General features: G+C 54.8%; 1 protein-coding gene across 1 annotated transcript; it reads right to left on the bottom strand.

Moving 5' to 3' along the window:
* Positions 1-1,766: 1,766 nt before the first annotated feature.
* On the bottom strand, positions 1,767-19,115 carry TCF25 (transcription factor 25). Its single transcript, XM_029964584.1, has 17 exons — positions 18,423-19,115; positions 16,727-16,801; positions 14,761-14,885; positions 13,405-13,470; positions 12,157-12,239; positions 11,570-11,700; positions 8,717-8,816; positions 7,824-7,917; positions 6,914-7,006; positions 6,326-6,431; positions 5,851-6,010; positions 4,517-4,604; positions 3,793-3,951; positions 3,119-3,209; positions 2,834-2,913; positions 2,134-2,206; positions 1,767-2,008 (listed from the first exon to the last, which is right to left on the bottom strand). The coding sequence occupies exons 1-17, from the start codon at positions 18,771-18,773 to the stop codon at positions 1,847-1,849; spliced, it is 2,037 nt and encodes a 678-aa protein (XP_029820444.1). The 5' UTR covers positions 18,774-19,115; the 3' UTR covers positions 1,767-1,846.
* Positions 19,116-19,799: the final 684 nt, after the last annotated feature.

Raw genomic sequence — 19,799 nt, 5'->3', positions numbered from 1 at the left:
TGTGGGGTGTGCCGGGGGTGTCGCGTGCCCGCCGGGACCCCCCGGCGTGGCGGCCACTCTCTGTGCCAGCGCTGCCCCACGTCCTACGCCTGCCGGCCCAGGGTGCTGGGAAGAAAGGGCCCTTTCTCTGCCCCATTTTAAAGCCGACTCTCGTGGCTCCTCCTCCCGAGGAGGGTGGGCATCTGCATGACGGTGGCACCATGGCAGCGAGTGGGGCCACTGCCAAAGCCGGGGCTGCCAGACCTCCAGGATGGCCCTGGTGGACGTGACTGCTTGGGGTCACCATGTGCCCAGGAGTCATAAATGCCCTGGGAGGGTCCATGCATCCCCGGGGTCATGCACCGTGGGGGGCTGTGTGCCATAGGGGTCCTCTGTGCCCTGGGGGGACGAGGCACCTCGAGTCTCCATGTGTCCTGGGGTCCTACGTATGCTGGAGGCACTCTGAGGGACTGTGTGACTTGAGGGGTCCCATGTGCCCTGCAGGCCTGTATGTCCTACAGGGGTTCATGTGCCCTGGGGGTCATCAATACACCCTGGGGTGTCCACACACCCTGGGGACCCCCATGGGACCCTGCCCACTGCAGGAACCAAGCTGCCCCACACATTAGGATTGGGAGGGATCCCAGCTCCAGAGCCCCGGGGAAGGTGTTTCGCCATGGGGCAGGCGTGGGATCCGATATGAATCATCAAAGACATGATTAAATGGGACACTGCAGAGCCTGGTGCCACAGGGATCCCAGGCAGGCGGGGGGGGACACAGACCCCATCTGACCATCATGTGCCTTGGGTCCGTGTTGATGCCTGGAGCTGCTCGGCTGCCAAAGAGTCATTCACAGCTCCATGAAAGGCTGATCCCACGGTTATCCACTTCCGTTGGGAAGCCCTTCCCTCCAGCATGGATGAAAATGGTTCAGCTGGATACACTGGGAATGGGGTCCTGTGCTGCCACAGTGCCAAGCTACAGGGATTAGGACACCACGGGATTTGCATGTGCCAGTGGGGAACAGAGCTGTGATGGGCTGGCTTGAGATCTGGGGTTTGCACCCAGCCAACCTACCCTGGCTCCATCCCCTAGGGAGAAAACACAGCAGAAACAAGGACTTAATCCACATATTCACCATTACTCGGCAAAAAAGAGGAAAAAGCTTTGTGGGAACAAAGATGAGTTAAGGTTTGAGTGTGGCTGACCTCAAACCTGGCTCTGCAAGGTGAAGGTGGGGAAATAAAGGATGGAGAAACAAAGAGGGGGGATGATTTCTGCTACAAACACGATTAAAAAGCTGGAAAAGCTGATCAATGCACAATTCTAGTGGCATAGGGCACTCCAAGACCTTTGGAAGGGTCAGTGTGGTGAGAGGGTGCAGAGTGTTTTGTGGAGGGAAGGAAGCTGCAGGAAGCACAAAGGAGCTGGAGGAGAGGGCAAAGAAATCCCTCTGGGAATTAAGGACAATAGCCAGAAGAATGGGGAGGGGAATGGGATGGGAATTGTGTGTGGAAGAGGCCAGAAGGGGACTAAAGCTGCCATGGGGACAAGGGACAGCTGCTGTCAATTAGCTCGGACATGCTCAGATAGTCCTTGTCCCCTGTTGAGAGAGAGGAGAGATGCCCAGGGAGGCAGCTCCCCTCCCTGGACAGGGCTCATCCCTGTGCATTCAACTCCCCTCCCTGGACAGGGCTCATCCCTGTGCATTCAACCCCCCTCCCTGGACAGGGCCATCCCAGGGATTCAGCTGCCATCCCCAGAAAAAGCCCATTCCCACAGCAAGTGCATTTGTGTGACTTTATTGGAGTGCAACACAAATCGGGAAAGGATGTCAGAAGGTTTGAGGAGAGACACACCCTGGGCTCAATCCCAGTCCCCATCGCCTTCGGGATTGTCATCGCGGGGGGGCTCCTGGAACTGGATGTTGGCCAGCATGTCCCGCATGGCCGCCATCAGCCTGTTCACCCCCTGGTTAAGGTCCTGCCCTGCCCCGGCCTCGTCGTCCCCGTCGTGCCGGATGTCCCCCTGCAAGACAGCAGTGCTGTGGTGGCAGGGACACAGACAACATCGGTGCCAAACCAGCACCAGGCTGCTACCAGCAGCTGCTCCTGGAGTGGGAACCATGTGCCCACAGCCCAGCATGCACCCACCTGCAAGTTAAAATTTGGCAACAGCGAGCGGAAAAAGAGGGATAAAGTGCTTTCATTGGAGGGATGGCTTGTCCTGCAAGACACAAGTGGCACCCTGATGAAGGGACAGCTCAGTTCGTGACTGCTCAAGGGGATATGGCAGAACTGGGAGAACCACAGCCCTGACGGAGCCAGACCCGAGGGAGGGAATGGGGGGATTCCCAGGGGTTTCTGATCCAGGCAGCTGCAACTCCGAGCAAACCAGTTGCTAAGAGCACTACCAAAGCCAGGTTGGATGGAGCTTGGGGAAGGTGTACCTGCCTATGGTGAGGAACATGATGAGCTTTAAGGTCCCTTCCAACCCAAACCATTCCAGGATTCTGTGATTCTACCAGCTCTGCTGAGTGAGTCAGTGTGTAACCCAGGACTGGGTGTACTTAAACCTCTATTTACCCCAAACTCCCCCAGTTCAGCCACAGCCCGGGTTTTCCCTGGCTTTTGCCCTATTGCTGGGAACAGCTCCCAGTGACCACCATGGGAAGCGGCCAGACCAGTCTGTCCTGTAGCTCTGCCTGTCGGGAGCACCACGGCCCTTCCTCTGCCATGGAGGAGGATGTCAGTACTGAGTGCCCACATGCAGCCTGGCCCGGGGCTGAGGGTGTGCCGGGAACATGGGAACATGCCGGCTGTGCCGGCACAGGCACCAGGGTGGAGGTGGTACCTTTCCGGTCGGGTGTAAGAAACAATGGAGTCCAGAGGAGGGAGGGGGTCAAAACCCATCACTGGCTGCGAGGTCACCTCCTGTAGGGGAAGGAGAAGGAAGGGATGAAGGAGAAGGGATGAAGGCTGCACATCCAGCTGCAGCAAACACAGAGGCATGGAGGAGCTGTGCCCATAGGGAGGACACCTTGAGGTCTGGTGGGTGCCTGGGGTTAAGATGTGCAAGGACACAAGCACCATCACACCATGCACAGACACAGCCCCTGTGCCCCATCAGGGCCCTCACCAGAGGCAGGGCTGCCGTGGCCTCCTTCATCTCTGAGAGGATGACGTGCCGGTAGATGTTCCTGGGAGCGCTCTGGTACCGGATCTTCCTCCTGAGGCGGGGAGGGGACAGAGCAGGGTGCCCTTAGCAGGCAAATTCCCATTTCTGCTGCTCCAAGTACAGAGTCAGCAGCTTCCCTGACTCCAGGGGACAGGCCATATTGGATGGAGCTGGCTTAGGGTAAGCCAAAGGCAGCTGCTGAGCTCCAGAGAAAGAGCAGAGAGCGGTGCAGAGTGCTCAGCAGAGTGAGCTGACCTTGGTTTAGGACAACATCTGATGGCTCTCTCCTGTTTCTCAGCACAGGGACATGGCAAGTGTTCCTAAGCTCCCACCTGCCCTGTGTGGCGATCCCTGCCCCTCCAGGCCACCCTCCACCCTCTCCAGGACATCTCCAGGGCATAGGTGACAGCCAAGACTAGGAAAAGCAGTGCAGGACATGAAGTGCAGGTCCAGCTCTTCATTCCCATTTGTGAAAAGCATGGAAGAGCCTCTGCCCTCCTGACCCCACAGTGTAACCCTCAGCATCAGACCAGCAGCTGGGGGGCTCTGAGAGTGACCCTGGGTCACTGCTGCCCAGGCCAGTCCCTGGTCCCACTCTGTCCCAGGCACTGAATCCGCTGCCCCTCCGCACTCACTTGTGCTCGGCCTCCTGTACCAGCGGGTCCTGGGCCTCCACCATCCGCAGCACCTCGTGGGTCTGGGGCTCCAGCCAGGCCATGACAGCTGGGTCCTTCCACAGGGCGTGTGTCCTGCCCACGTACAGGGACGTCAGCTGGTTCAGGGCGGGCGACTGGCTATGGAAGATGGTTGTTACTCACAGCACCCTCTTCCTCCTCCTCCTCATGGGATGGTGAGGGCTTAGCCCTGCGTTGGGCTTCGGTGTGGGAACACAAGGCAAGGACTCACAGGCTCGTGCCTGGCTGTGGCCAGCCACCTTCACCAGATCTCCTGCCTCCATCTATTTTTAGGCTAAGCAGAGCCATGAAATGAGGGAACACTGCCCTGACCCGAGGGGAGAGCCTTCGCGTGCTGAGGAAGACCATGTGTCCAGGGAGCCCAGACTGGTTGGAGACAGCCTGCCCTGGGAGGATGCACACGTTGCTCTCCCTCGCTACGCACACCAACAGGCTTCAGGCTGAACTTCTGACCTGTCCACATCGAGGTGAGGTGGGTCTGTCAGCCTGACCTAGAGGCCATTATGGAAACCCATTATCAAATGGATTATCAAATGAGGCATTATCAAATGAGCCTACTCAGGGAACCCAAACAAGCTCCTCCATTAGCTGTCTGAACATGCAAAATCCCCGCCGCCAGCAAAATCGATCCCTTCCCTTTTCTGAGAACATCTCCAGGCCTTACCTGATCTGGGCATTCAGCCCAAAGAAGGGGTGGGAGGTGACCCTGGCATCAGGCTGCACACTGCAGTGATCCAACAGTGGCATCAGAACTGCATGACAAAGATAGAGAACTCATTTGGATCTGTTGGTGAGGAGCAGCATGGAGTGGGGTCACCCCTGCAGAGAGACACCCCAATCCCAGAGGCCAGCACCCCAATCCCAGGGCACCAACGAGGACCCACACAAGGAAGGGGTGAGGATGCTGCTGGTCTCTATGCTGGCACAGGGGTTATTTCAGTCATCCAAACTAGGAGTCAAGATGATTCTAGCCCCTACAAACTGAATCCCTGTTGGAGAGCTGGTTCTTCCTGCTGCACACACCCTCCCCTGGGCCTGAGGGCTGCACGCTCCTTTCATGGACAGCAGCACCCATGGGATGAAAGGGAGAGTGATGGGCACCCATGGGGACAGCACATCCAAAATGGAGCTGTGCCGCAGAGGGAAAACCAAGGAGACTGGCTTCTCCCTGCTCCAGGTGGCCCCATGGAGGTGAGACATTTCCCTGTTCCAACATTCCGATTCTCTCCCCCCCCGCCCCCCAGCCTGCCCACCCCTGACCATTGCTGGTGGAGGGGCAGTGGCTACTCTGAGGGGGGAGGACAGAATCATGGAATCACAGAACTGTTAAGGTTGGAAAAGCCTCTGAGCTCACTGAGTCCAATTATCCCCCCAGCACTGCCAAGACCACCACTAATCTGTGTCCCCAAGTGCCACATCCACATGGCTTTTGAATGCCTCCAGGGATGGGGACTCCATCACTGCCCTGGGCAGTCTGTTCCAGGACCGAACAGCCCTTTCCAGGAAATTTTCCCAATATTCAACCTAAACCTCCTCTGGCACAACTTGAGGCCGTTTCTTCTTGTCCTGTCCCTTGTTCCCTGGGAGCAGAGCCTGATCGCCACCTGGCTCCATGCTCATGTCAGAAGTTGGAGAGAGTGAGAAGGTACTCCCTGAGCCTCCTTTTTCCAGGCTGACCTCTGCCAGCTCCCTCAGCTGCTCCTGGTGCTCCAGACCCTTCCCCAGCTCCGTTCCCTTCTCTGGACACACTCAGCCCCTCAATGCCTGTGTTGGGGGAGGGGTCCAGAATTTACTCCAGGGTGGACTCCCCACCACCACCACACCACTGCAGGCACAGTTCTGCCCAACCATGTCCCCTCTGACTCAGGGCTCCATCTCCTGCAAAAGCCATTTGCAAATTCCTGCCTCAGCATCTGCCTGCCCGGAATCCAGCCCTGGCTCAGATGAGGCCAGTGACAAAGCCTGCAGGGACGGCCTTACCGGTGGGGACAGACTCACCGCTTGGGAACATGACGAGCGCGAGCTGGATGAGCCGGGCCGCTCGCTCCCGGGCCTGGCTCCGCTCCAGCTCCGGGCGCTCCTCCTGCTGGCTCAGGAAGAAATAGGCCAGCGGCACCGAGAAGGCGAAATTGGGCAGCTGGGACAGATTCCGGTGACTCTGCAGGATCAGGGAGAGTTACCGAGAAATGATGCTGTGCAGCAGGATCTGGGCTGCATGGGGTGGGGGATCTGGCTGCTGGGGTTAAGTGAGTTCCCAGCTGCTGGCTCAGTGCCCCCATGGCTGAGTGAGCAATTTTCAGGTCGTACAACTGTTTGCAGAGGCCCGGGATTACAAGGAACCAACAGCCCAGCCTTTATGGATCATTCCAACACAATTGGGATGCCAGCTGGGCTGTGAGACCCCCAGCAAAGGGATCACCTGGCTGTGAAATCCTATGGAGAGTGCTCCAGGAACCAGCTTGCCCCCTCTCACCTCCCACTCCTGGAAAAGGCGGGTCAGGAAGGTGTATTCCCTGGCCCGGAGGGACAGGAAGTCGATCAACAGCAACACACAGAGCGGGTCATTCTCGGGATCAAGGCTTGGGAGCAAGGGAAGGAAACAAAGTGTCACAACAGCTGAGAGAGCTGCCCTGATTTCTGAGTCAAACAGACTTTCCCAGTGGCATCCATGACTCAGCAAGCGGAGAGAATGGGAACACAGTCGCTCCCTCATGGCCAGGAGGGCAGAGAGATGCTCTGTCCCTGCCTCTGCAGGATGGCCCCCTGTCACCACCCCGGAGGAGGATCAGTGGCCACAAACTAAGTGGGCTGAAGCCATCCTCACAAATCTCCTCCACTGAGCTCAGCAGTCATGGGCCACCCAGGTCCCCTGGTCACCCATCACCTCTCTAAAGGGTGCCTGCACAAACCCTGCAGCTGTAAGGGGTGGGAATGAGCCCTCACCAAGCCCAAGAGCAGCAAGACCCTTCTGGAGTGACTGTCCCCCCCAGGCTGGGTTCAGTTTGTTGTTCCAAGTGTGCCTCCCGAAACCAGACACCCCACCCTTGGTGGGGGCACCTACCTCAGGATGAGCTTGCAGAACTCCAGGGCTGTGCGGGGACAGCCCCTCTTCTCCAGGAACATCAGGTGCTTGAAGAGAGCCAGAAAGAAAGCCCTGCATGGGGAACAGCAGCAAGATTTAGAGGCCACATGCGGAGAGAAGCACTTTGTGCTACTCAGAAATGGGGACACAGGGTCACTGCCAGCTCCTCACCCCTGAGCATCTCCCATCCTGGTGTGGGACAGGGTGCCACAGACCCCCTCCCACTCTCATCTCTTAGTTTTGTTATCTTTTTGTGCAAGTACAGGGACAGAAAACTCATGGCCTGCTCCACAGACCGGGACCAACACAAGTAAATTCCTAAAGTCTGCATCCCACCTTGTCCCAGTGGTGTGGGGATGGTGACACAGAGTGGGGAGGCCCAACACCCGAACTGGTGTTACAGGTCATTGATGGCAGGAAGCCTGTCAGCCACAGGGACTGGAAATGTGAGCACTCTCCAGGTACAGCAGTTTGGGAGAGATGACTTGCATCAGCTGACTGGAAAATTCCCAGAATAAAGTCACCTTTCCCAGCAGCTGCAGAGCTGGAGTTATGTAAAGAGCTGTGCTGGGAGGAGTGTGAGTGCTGGGGACGATGGCTGGAAACACAGCAAGGATTTTTGTGACCAAATAAATGTCATTTTGGGCTGAGCGGTAATGCCTATTAGTAATGGCATGAGAAGGATGTGACGGGGAGGGACAATTCCTGCTCCACAAAGATGTTCCTTGGGAAAAGGGATGCTTTGTACAGAAGCTTCAGTGCACGAGGTGCCTGTACTGCAGCACCATCCTGGGAGCCTCCAACAGAAAGGAACATTCAGGGTATCCCAGGATTGTCCAAAGTGGGCCAGGAGCTCCAGCTGAGCCTTGCTGTTCCCCAGCCCTCCCACCTGTTCTCTGGTCTCCGGTAGTCCAGCCTGCAGGTCCCGCTGGTGAGGCTGAAAACGGGGTGGAAGGCGCACTCCAGGCTGTACAGTGCCCGCTCTGGGGACAGCAAGGACATGTCAGGGACTGGACAGTGCCACCCCCAGCACTCCATTTAGCCCAAAAGACATGAAATCAACTCATTCCCAGCACTGAGAGGCACAAAGCTACTTCACACTATGTGGTGGCAATAGATAGCAGGGTAGTGAGTTCCCTCCTGTGGGCATCAGATCATGCTCCATGTGGGAAAAGGAACCCTTCTGAGATTGAGGCTGGTGCAGCTGCCTCTGCCACAAGTATTTTCACATGGGAAAGCCAAGTTCCTGTCCTCACTTTGCCCCTGCCCCTCCTGTCATGCTGCAGAGCACATGCCCCATTCCCAAACAGCCCATCTTACTCCAGAGCCTCAGCACAGGCTGGGGGCTCCCAGAGCCTCTGAGCCCACCTAAGCGGCAGAGCCCCACATACCAACCTCAGGATGCTGAGCAGAAGGAGGGAGGCTGGGCAGGCTCCCCATGGAAGGGTGGCCTTCCTGGAGCTATTAAATCAGACCCTCTTCCCACAAGGGATGTCCTACAGGTGGGACCCTGCCACGGCCAGGTAACCCTTCTGTCCATTCTGAATCATGAAATGGTTTGGGTTGGAAGAGACCTCAAAGCTCAACCAGTTCCACCCAGTGCCATGGGCAGGGACATCTTCCACTAGACCAGGTTGCTCCAAGCCCCGTCCAACCTGGCCTCAAACACTTCCAGGGTTGGGGCAGCCACAGCTTCTCTGGGCAGCCTGTGCCAGGGCCTCACCACCCTCCCAGAGGACAGAATTTCACAGCAGCGCATCCATTCCTCACCTCAGCTCTTACCTATGAGATCCCGGGCCATCTCCTGGTCCTCCTGCATCCGGCACACGTCGCTGAGCTGCAGGAGGGAGTCCACGTGGTAGGGGTTCATCTGGAGCAGCAGCTGCAGAAGAGCACGGCAAAGATACCATTTCATTACCAGTGTCTTGGGAATTTGGGCACTTACTGACCCAGGTACCTTCCAGCATCCAGACACAGTACCAAAAGCTTCCTGCCAGCTCTGTTCCTGTACTGGAAGGGCACAGGGAGCTCTCTCCCCACCCCATACAGGATGGGAGCCCTCAGTGGCAGCTTCCCTGAGGCAGCTCCCTCACAGCTGACCCAGCTTTTCCAGCAGAGGCCATGCCAGGCCTTTGATCATCTTCACTGTCCTTCTCTGGATCTCTCCCAGCTCCTCCAGATCCTTTGGAAGGCAAGAGCAAGATGCAGGCACTGTTACAGTTTGGGATTTTTTATCTACCCCTCACCAATTCTGAGCATTTGATCAGGTTTTTACTTCCTCTGGGTGGTAAGAGGACATTTGGACATATGTATTACAAGTCCAGGATCCAGCAATGGTAATGAATAATAATTAATAAATAAGTATTTCCAGGCTTCAGAAGAGAAGTTTCACCTAAAAACTCTTCTCCATTCACTAATTATATTGTAAACAGGCTATTTTTTTCAAGTACCTAAACCTCAGTTCAGTATGAAAATACTGAAGTTACTTCAATTCTCCTCACAGTTCAGTTTGGGGATTACTTTTTCCCTAGAAACTGAAAAAATACAGCTTCCAAAGCTCCAGAATTTTCCATCTGCAGTGTAGGGGACAGTGAGACCACCTACAGTGCAAAGCCTGGGTGTGCCAGGCTGGCCCAGCCCAGCCTTTGCCTCAGAGCCACTTGCCTGGCATTTAACCGCTTCCTTAAGGGGTAAAACTAATTTAAGATTCTTTATAATTCTCATGTAGGGTCACTGTGATGGGGAAAAACTAAGAAAAGCTCTCCAAGACCCTTTTAACCTACCAGCAAGAGCAGAGAAAACACTCAATAAGCCTCCAAAAAATAATGTTTTATATGCTGAAACCACAGTAGCAAGGCAGAATTGGGTTTCAGCTATACCAGGGCTGCAGCAACCATGGATAAACTGTCTGGGATTGGCAAATCCATCGGTTAGATTTTACCCTTAATGGAAAAGTGAAGGATCTAAAGCTGTAGGAATGTCTTCAAATTTAGCTAGACCCACTCAAGAGGGACAGAGCACCCAGACTAAAATACCATGCAAAGCCCATCCTGTGTGGGACTGAGCTCGAGCTGCCCCTGGGACACTCAGTGCTGCACAGGAATTACCCTGCCTCATTTAATCCCAATCCCTCAATCCAGGCAGAACTGATGAGCTGGAGCGAGCCCCATGGCCCTAGCTGAGGGTGGGAAAGCAGAAGGAAGTAAACTTTATTTAGCAGACAATGGGCTCTTTAAGGAACATCTCCAGGGCATGTATCCCAGCTCATGTGGCCAGGCTTTCCAGAGAAACATCCCTCAGCTATGGTTTAGTTGGGTGCAGAGCAATTTTGCTGTTGCTTATCACTCCAAACTATAAATGTTACCATACAGCTTAATGAGCTCGGACATGCTTGAAGGACTCCCAACACAAAGCCTGTGTTGCCGAAATACCAAGAAAAGACACATTTTTCATCCATGCAGGAGTTTATAAATAGAACATCTGTTAGTTTAGACTCCCAGTTCACGACGGATTTATACAATATTCCTCCTTTCCCAGCTAAGAGCCAAGACAAGGGAGCTTTATTCCCACCCTTCCAGCCAAACAGTTCCTGTGGGCTCCTCTCTCAAAAGGTGACCTGGCACGTGCTCAGCAGAGCCATCAAGGCTCAGCCACCAGATCCCCATCTGACCCAGGAGGTCACTTATCTTATTAAAAAGGTGACAGCAGAGCTCAGCTCTCAGCACTGCTCACCGCACACAGAGGGACACAGGGCTCTGCTGCTCAAATTGAGACTGAAAATAAATAACCCAAGGTTCTGCAGAGGGATCTGGACAGGCTGGATGGAGGGGGCAAGGCCAATGGGATGAGGGTCAACAAAGTGAAGTATTGTGTCCTGCACTTGAGTCACAACAACACCATGAACACTACAGGCTGGGGTAGAGTGACTGGGGGTGCTGGTGACAGCGGCTGAACATGAGCCCAGGTGGGTAAGGAGGCCAATGGCACCTGGCCTGTACCAGCCATGGTGTGGCTGCAGGACCAGGGCAGTTACCATGCCCTGTGCTGGGCACTCATGAGGCCACACCTGGAATTCTGGGGTCAGATTTAGGCCACTCACCCCAACACAGGCATTGAGGGGCTGGAGCATGTCCAGGGAAGGGCAGCAGAGGTGGGGAAGGGTCTGGAGCACCTGGAGTGGCTGATGGAGCTGGGGGGGGCTCAGCCTGGAGAAAAGAAGGCTCAGGAGGGACCTTCTCACTCTCTGCAACTCCCTGAAAGGAGGGTGGAGCCAGGTGGGGGTCGGGCTCTGCTCCCAGGGAACAAGGGACAGGACGAGAAGAAACGGCCTCAGGTTGCACCAGGAGAGGTTTAGGTTGGATATTGGGAAAATTTTTTCATGGACAGCCCAGGGCAGTGGTGGAGTTCTCATCTCACATGGGATTTAAAAGATGTGTGGATGTGGCACCTGAGGACATGGGTCAGGCATGGCCTTGGCATTGCTGGGGGAACAGCTGGACTCGACAATCCTAGAGGCTTTTCCAATCCAAATATTTCCGTGAGCACTGGGATGCACCAGTCCACCTTCCCTGTCAGTGAAAGGGGCTGCAGGAACTCAGGGGGGAACAGCACAACCAACCCCTTCTCCCAACATACCACAATGTTGTTGGGGTCCATGGACTCCACAGCGTCCAGGAACTTGAACTGGACTTGCTGGTACTCACGGTGGTGCTCGAAGGTGAAGTGCTGCACCCCCCTCCGGGTGTCCAGCAGCCGCATGGCGATACCTGGGGGTGCAGGAGAGACCTGGGTACCCCAACAGAACCCCTTCTGTTCTCTTAGCACACCCAAAGCTCACTCACAGCATTGGGTCCAAAGCCACACCTGTTTTTGGAAACTCCCAGAGAATTTCACTCTTCTCTCTCCTCTCATGAGTCAAAGTCCCAAACCCACCCAAGAAGTCCAGGCTGCTCATTCTCCCCATGGATATTCCTCATTATCCAGCAATCATGCTGCTAAGATGGGAAGCATCCATCCCCTGTTACCTCCAAAATAGGGAAAAACAAGCCCAAATGCTAAGATACAAGTCAACAAGAGTCCTCTGTTGAGGAAGGAGGTGTATTTCCACCAGCTGACAAGCAGTTCCCTTTCAAGCAGCTCACTGAGGTCTCTAGCAGTATCTGTGTCACGTGGGCAGGGGCCCAACGTGACCCATGGGCAGGAGGTGGCCCCAAAAGCCTCACCCGTCTTGCTGTAGCGTGGCCAGGTGTTCTTGGGAGCTGTGAGCCATGTGCTGCGGACGTACTGCCGCTGCCTCTGCCTCGGCCTGGGGAGATAAACACAACAGGTCACAGCACTGTGCTAACAGAAGGAGAAGGCATGAAATCAGCCATGAAAAGGGTGTTTCAGGGAAAATGAGATCCAATTGTTTCCCCAGCTGCAGCATACAGAACTGTGCCCAGAGCCCTACATGTTTGCCTTCGCAACACAACGTAGCTGTGCCCAGGCTCTGCCTTAGGTGCACCATCTGGGCCAGCCAGTGTCCCCAGCACCTCCACTTCAAGAGCTTCTCTCCCTGTTTTTATCCCTGCCAATCTCTCAGCTGCCTCTGTGCTTCAAACAGCTTCCCAGGTCCAATTAGGAGAGCCCCACATCACTCTGACTCATCCCTTTTCCCAGTAGGGCCTTCAAATGTCAACGGATTTAGTTTAAGCCATACTCAATACCACACAATTTATTGGTTCAGGAGGAATTCAGGATTAAGACTACTCTGAGAGTCGTATCTCCTCAGAAAGGGATCACAGAATATCCTGTCCAATATTTGGAAGGGAACACAATGATTCCCAAAGTCCTAGTCCTGGCACTGAACAGGACAATCCCAAGGAATAGCAGCTTCTTCCTCAAGCACCAACTGCTCTTCCCCAGACTCTCTTCCTGCTTCCACCTGCACTGCTCTGAGCTCAGACTCTTCTCATGTGCAGGTTTTCCAACCAGCTCATGGAAGTGAGATTTTGTGGATGACACCGAGCACAGTGCAGTGGAAAACTGCACAAAGACCTCACATTCAGGGAGTAGCAGTTCCCTGGGCCCCTGGAAGCAAGTGCATGGAAACATCAGGAAGTATTCAGGGTCCACTTTTTGTCCAGAAACTCTGGAATGGCAACAAGGGACAAATTCTGGAAAAAACCAAAACCTAAGGGTCTATACTCTGTGAACTTGAGTGAAATAACTTTGAAGAGTGGTTTGGCAGTAAATGAGAGGGGAAAGCAGCAGAAGAAAAAGTAAGAGCCTGGACAAGTCTTTCCCCACCTCACACATACCATCAAAAATATTCCTCTGTCCCAATAAGCAACTACTAAACCAGTAACACACCCTGAGCTCGGGAATACCTGCCCAGGTGTGGCATTGGGGACTCTATAAGCCGTGCCAAGGGAAGGACAGGCACACCTCCTTGGATTTGGAACTGGTTTAATATCAAGTTCTGGACTAACCTCTGGTCCCCAAGCACAGCGCGAGCCCCGAAGTATCTCTTCAACTCATTCTCTGGATTCAAGTTTCTGAGAAGGCAGAAAGAAAGGCTCCATCAGTTAAACACAGCCTGAAGTGCCACACTCGAGTCTCTCCATCAAAACCCATTGCTCCATACCCAAAACTGCCTCTGGAACACCCCCAAACCATCACACAGTCCCCGCTGATTTGGCATAGCATGGAGAAAGGAGGCTAAACTGGTCAGGACAGGCATGGAAAGCCCTGCTCCATCAGATCTGCTTCCCTTCCGCTCTGCTCCAGGGGTGCTGAGCTGGGAATACTGCTACTGCCCTCTCCAGGGCAGCTGGAGCCTCATCTGGGATACTCTCAGGAGAACCTTGGGCTCAGGAGCACAGGCTCAGGTCTCCTTGCCAGCCTCCACGCAGTGTTCAGGGTGTTCATCCCAAATTGTAGGGATTGTAGGCTGTGGGGCTTGAAGAGAGGGAGTGAGAATACTGCAATCCAGCACAGCCAGCCCTCACCAGGGGTGATTCAGCTCTCAAAGATCTTGGAATCATGTTTACTTGACCAAGAAGTCACTGAAGTTTAAATCCAACACCAGGTGCACAAACATCCTGGTTCTGCCAAAGCATCCTACACTCAGTTTCGCTGCATTGGGGCTGGACAGCAAACTGGGACTGGTAAATTGTCTCAATTTCAAGTTTAAGTGTTTTCTCCATCAACAGGAAGAGCTGCTGGTGTCTGCAGCAGCCCAGAGCTCTGAAACACACTGGTCATACCACCCAGCCCGCTCCCAAAGGGAATCCCAGTGCCATACAGGCCTCAAGTCTGAGGTAGACATCCCTCAGCTCTCAGACACACTTGGTGCTCAGTCCACTTTGTTGAGGTGACATGTGGGAAAGGCTGGACAAGTCTAACTTGCTTTGCTGATGGAATCAGCCCCTGGCACACCTCAGCCTCCTCCTCCTCGGAGGCAGCATGTGCTGAACCGGGGCTGCTGCTCACAGTCAGTACCTGGCCAAGTGAATGCAATGCCAAAACTTTACACACCAGGGCTCCTGGTACCTCTGCACAGTTTCTCCTATAGAAGATTTGAGGGTAGAAGGCCCCACTGGAGGCTAATCTGGTCCTGCCACTCACTACAATGAGGCCTGGCAGCAGAGAATCACCATCAGAACCAAACACAGCTCCCAGAGCAGTGGTAGGAACAGGGACATGCATTAACAGCACAAGCTGGACCTTTCAAGCAAGGTCAAGAATTCCTGGCTGGATCACACTGGGAAGCTCTCAGCGCCCTTGCTCGAGGATCACATATCCCTGTTATACCCCAGGCCAGAGCCAGGTAGGTCCAGCAGTACCTGTGCTCCACGTAGAGCAGGGGTCGGCTGTCGGCGATGAGCCCACCTTGGCTCGGGAGGGACAGCCCACTGGGGTCCTCCAGCCTCTCCAGCAGGCTGTCAATGTCTTCCAGGTCATTGTCTTCCTTAAGAGAAGCAAATCCAAGGCAGTTATTACAGGATGAGTCACAGCATCATGCAGGTCACCCAGCGGAGATGCCACTCAGCTGCCTCCAGCTCATCCCGATTCCTGTGCAATGGGCTGTGGCTCTTCATAGGATCCTAGAATGGTTTGGGTTGGAAGAGACCTCAAAGCTCATCTCATTCCACCCCCTGCCATGGGCAGGGGCACCTTCCACTACACCAGGTTGCTCCAAGCCCTGTCCAACTTGGCCTTGACCACTTCCAGGGATGGGGCAGCCACAGCTTCTCTGGGCAACCTGTGCCAGGGCCTCATCACCCTCACAGGGAAAAACTTCTCCCTAGTAACTCATCTAACCCTTTCCTCTCAGAGTGGTCTCTTTTTCCCTTGTCCTGTCACTCCATGCCCTTGTCCAAAAATACCCTAAATACTTAAATAACCAGCCTTCACCATTTAGTTTCCGGGGAAGCCCCGAGTTACTGCTGTGACCCCCGTGATAAGGTCTCAAACGCTCACATGACTTTAATCCAACTGTCACATTCCCCATCTTCCAACCACTCCAGGAATCCATGCAGCTGCTCACATCCAGCAGTTGTATAACACTTTTACCCTGATTTCCCTCTATTTTCCCCCCACAAACAGCAAGCGGCACATTTCTTACGTGCCTGTTTCACATCCTCCTGATGATGTCCGTGGGTGGAACACAGAATTCCATTCAGGAAACCCAAGCAGCATTGCCAGCTTGCCTTTTCCAACTAAATTTAGCCCCTGCACGTGGAGTGTATACAGGGAAGGGATAATGTGCTCTGTATGGAAGTGCTGGAACAGAGGTTGTATTATCTCCAGTTGGCTGCCTGGGTCGGGGTCTCTTCCCTGCTGCTTGATATTCTTGGACTGGGAGAGGAAATGGCCTCTTCACTTGGTTCTCCACCTCAGGAGCTCACTCCTGAGTGGAATTCCCAGGGAGGAGGTGGTCAGCTGGACACCTGCACTGGTGTCGTGGCCCAGCCATTCAGCATCTCAGCATCCTGTGGCTCAGGATATTTAGTAAAGGATCTCCCTGGACTGAACAGGGAAGTTGGATTCGATGATCTTGGAGGTCTTTTCCAACCTAATGATTCTGTGATTCTATGGACAGTTCAGACTCAAACCTGACCAGAAAACCAGCTCCCACCTGAACCTCATTCCTATCGAATTTAGAAGATCAATGGTTTTTATCCATCTGCTGCTTCCAGCTCTGGGCTCCCCAATGGAGCTGCTGGAGCAAGTCCAGAGGAGGCCACAGAGATGCTCCAAGGACTGGAGCCAGGCTGGGAGAGCCAGGGGTGTTTGGTCTGGAGAAGAGAAGGCTCCAGGGAGACCTTAGAGCCCCTTCCAGTGCCTAAAGGGGCTCCAAGAGAGGTGGAGAGGGACTTTGGACAAGTGCCTGGAGTGACAGGACAAGGGGCAACAGCTTCCTGCTGCCAGAGGGCAGGGTTAAGTGGAATATTGGGAAGAAATTCTTGGCTGTGAGGGTGGGGAGGCCCTGGCACAGGTTGCCCAGAGAAGTTGTGGCTGCCCCATCCCTGGAAGTGTCCAAGGCCAAGATGGATGGGGTTTGGAGCAACCTGGTGTAGTGGAAGGTGTCCCTACTCATCGCTGGGGGTGGAATGAGATGAGCTTTAAGGTCCTTTCCCACTCAAACCATTCCAGGATTCCATGATTCCAAAAATGCTTCTTTAAATTTATATTTTGAAATGGCTTTTTTGCCTCAAATCTTTCCTGCAGCCACCCCAGAATTCCCACTTTGTCAGTCCCATTGGAGGAATCAGCCTGATCCCTGACTCAGAGCTCACACAGACATACCACAGTGTCTCCTGCTGAAGTTTTCTTGGTTTTCCTTTTCTTTTTTTTCTTCCTTGGCTTGTTACTCGATGCAGGCTGCAAAGACAAAGGGAAGAGCTGTCAGCATGCTCTGAGGGGTGTCAGCTCCATGGGAATAAGAGCATTTCCCACTGGGATCAGCACACCAAAGGCCCTTAAACAAAATCAAAATTCATCATTTCCTGTTTGTCAGAGAGTGGAAATTAAGACACAAGGAGAAAATAGATGAAAGCACCAGAGTTTCCCAAAGGGTTAAATCTCAGCTGACTTTCAGATCAATGTCTGAGGCTACAAAACCAGGAAAGACAGAAGTTTAGCCGTGCCAGGTGTGGAGGAAATGCTTCAGCCTCCTTCAGTCTCCAGAACAAGCTGGATTTCTGTGCTTGTAGTGAGCGGGACAGTTTCCAGTTTCAATGGTCATTCCCATTTCTACAGAAACCAACACCTGCCACAAGGCCCCAGCAAAATACAGCTCCTCTCCCTGCAGGTGCAGCTGCTTCAGCTCAGGATGCTCTGTGGCATTCCCTAAAGTGACAGGCACACCACTGCCCATGCTGGCTCTTCCTTGGGGTGTACACAGCTGGAAAATACATTTCCAGGATTTAGCAAATAATACAGCAAGGAATCACAGAATTGTGGAATGCTTTGGGGCAGAAGGCACTTCAAAGTTTATCCATTCCCACCCCCTGCTATGGGCAGGGACACCTTCCACTAGATCAGGTTGCTCCAAGCCCTGTCCAACCTGGCCTTGGACACTTCCAGGGATGGGGCAGTCACAGCTTCTCTGGGCAACCTGTGCCAAGGCCTCCCCACTCTCACAGTCAAGAATTTCTTCCCAATATCTCACCTAACCCTGCCCTCTGGCAGTGGGAAGCCATTCCCCCTTGTCCTATCAAGTAATCATGTCACCAGAACCACGCCACACTGGTTCCAGAACCGAGGGAAGGTGCAGCCCCAGTCTGGCTCTACTCAAGAGCAGCATCCGCCTGCCCAGGGCTCCCATGGAGCTCTGGGAGAAGCCACAGGTGTGTCCTGGGGTGCTGACACAGCAAACTCACTGGGTCAGGGCCCCTGGAGCCACTGCTTACACAGGGACCCACTGTCCAGAGCAGTCCCAGCCACTGGCATAGCTGGAACATGCACAGAGAGTGGACTTTGCCCAGAACCCATGGGCACACAACCCAAATGCATAGCAAACAGGTGAGGCCAGAGGGCCAACCCTGCTTTGCTCCTCCGACCCTCATCTCTGCGAGATCCAAGCCAAACCTGCCATGGAAAATTGTTAGTTAAATGTCCCTTTCCTTACAAAATCCTGCAAGGAGACACTTGTGAGCTGATACAAACCACAGGAGCAAATCTTGACACCAAACGACAATAAATCACAATGAGGAAAAGCACATTCAGTGCTTAGTTGACACTGCTTGGAGCCTCCACATCCCCTATTCCAAAACAAATGCTTCCCTGAGACCATTCCCAGCCCCTGCCCAGCCTCAGCTCTTGTGTGGCACAGGGTCTTCCTTGGGAGCCTCCTCTCTGCAGCTGGAAAATCTCCCCGGATCCCACACACAAATCCAGCACTCAGCACCAAACTGCTGGTCCTCCCTGAGAGCCCCGAGTTCCTGGGTTTGAGCTCCCCGTGTGTGTCCCTGCCCTGTTCCTGTGTCCCTGTGGCAGTTACCATTTGGTCCGGCTGCTCGGCCTCCTCCTCCTCTCTCTGCCCATCGTCCGTGTCCTCAGTCACAGCCCCTTCCTTGTTCCTCTCCTTGTTCCTTTCCTTGTTCCCCTCCTTATTCCCTCCTGCTGTGTCCTGCTCGCTGAGCCGGGTGTCCACTTGCTCCTCTCCAGTCACTGGCTCATCCTCTGACTCCTCAGCAGGGATCTGCAAACAGAGGGACAAGGTGCAGGGACAGTGAGTGCAGGGATGGAATTCCCCAGGGATCTGATCTACCACTCCACCTGCAAACAGATGGGGATGACCCCTCATGTCAAGTGTGTCACCCAGCAGGTGCCTGGATAGCCCCAAGCCCATGGAGGGGGGCACAGGGACACCACAATGTGTCCTCTCACACCACAGCCCTGTCTGGACTCTGCTCTTCCTTGGGAAGAGCTTCCAAACCCAGCCCTGCCTATGCTCCCACAGCCAGGCCTTGGGAAAGGACAGGGTTGGATAAGGCGTCTGGAGAGCAGGACCAGGCTCTGTCACCCCAAAGAACTGGCAGTACCACCAGGGCCACTCGACTCCCAGCCTTCAGCACTGTGCTCCTGCAGGGCAGGATGGTGGCAGGAATATTCCTAAAAACAGTTTCCCAGTCCCAGCTCTGACAACATCCAAACCCAGGCCTCCCTCCCATTTCCTCCAAGTTCAGCCCTAGCTGCACCTCCCCATCCCTCCCACCTACCACCCAAACCCCTCAGTCCCACCCCAGTCACTGACCCCAAATCACTGCCTCCCACCAACTGTCACCTCTGCCACATTCACTGTCACCCTCAGCCCTCCTGATCCCCCCAGACACACATCGCCACCCCCCAGCCAACATGCCTAAGGTGACCCCCTCACGGTCACGCTCCCCCATGAGTGCCCAGTCAAGGGACCCCAGTTCACTGCCACGACAGCTGCCCACCAAAGATCACTGTTCCCCCCAGTCGCTCCATAAAGTCACTGTCGTCCCACTTGTGCCTACCAGTGACCTTTCACGTTCCATCTGCCCACCTCCAGGCACTCGCCCCCAAACGCTCACAGCCCTCTGCGCCCCCATCAGCCCCGGCACCCGCGGCCTCTGCCCCCCTCACCAACTCCGCAACGTTGCTAACGTGGACGCGGGGCGCTGCCGGTGCGACGGGCGGCCCCGCCTCTCGGGCTCACCTCGGGCGGGGTCGATCCAGCTGGCCCAGGCCCGCGGCCCCCCTGGCCACGCGCCATCCCCCCGCAGCCGCCTGCAGGGCCGACCGACATCACCCCCGCCGGCTCCGCGTGCCTGCGCCCGCGCACCAGCGGCAGCGCCCTGCGCGACACACCGGCGCCCCAGCCCACCCCACACGCGCAGGCCCATACTGG

Source organism: Manacus vitellinus, unplaced genomic scaffold (assembly GCF_001715985.3).
Source record: "Manacus vitellinus isolate BGI_N305 unplaced genomic scaffold, ASM171598v3 scaffold_10_pilon, whole genome shotgun sequence".
NCBI classification, from domain to species: domain Eukaryota; kingdom Metazoa; phylum Chordata; class Aves; order Passeriformes; family Pipridae; genus Manacus; species Manacus vitellinus.
Note: the sequence above shows the minus strand (reverse complement) of the source record. Positions and strands in the feature narration are given on the sequence as shown.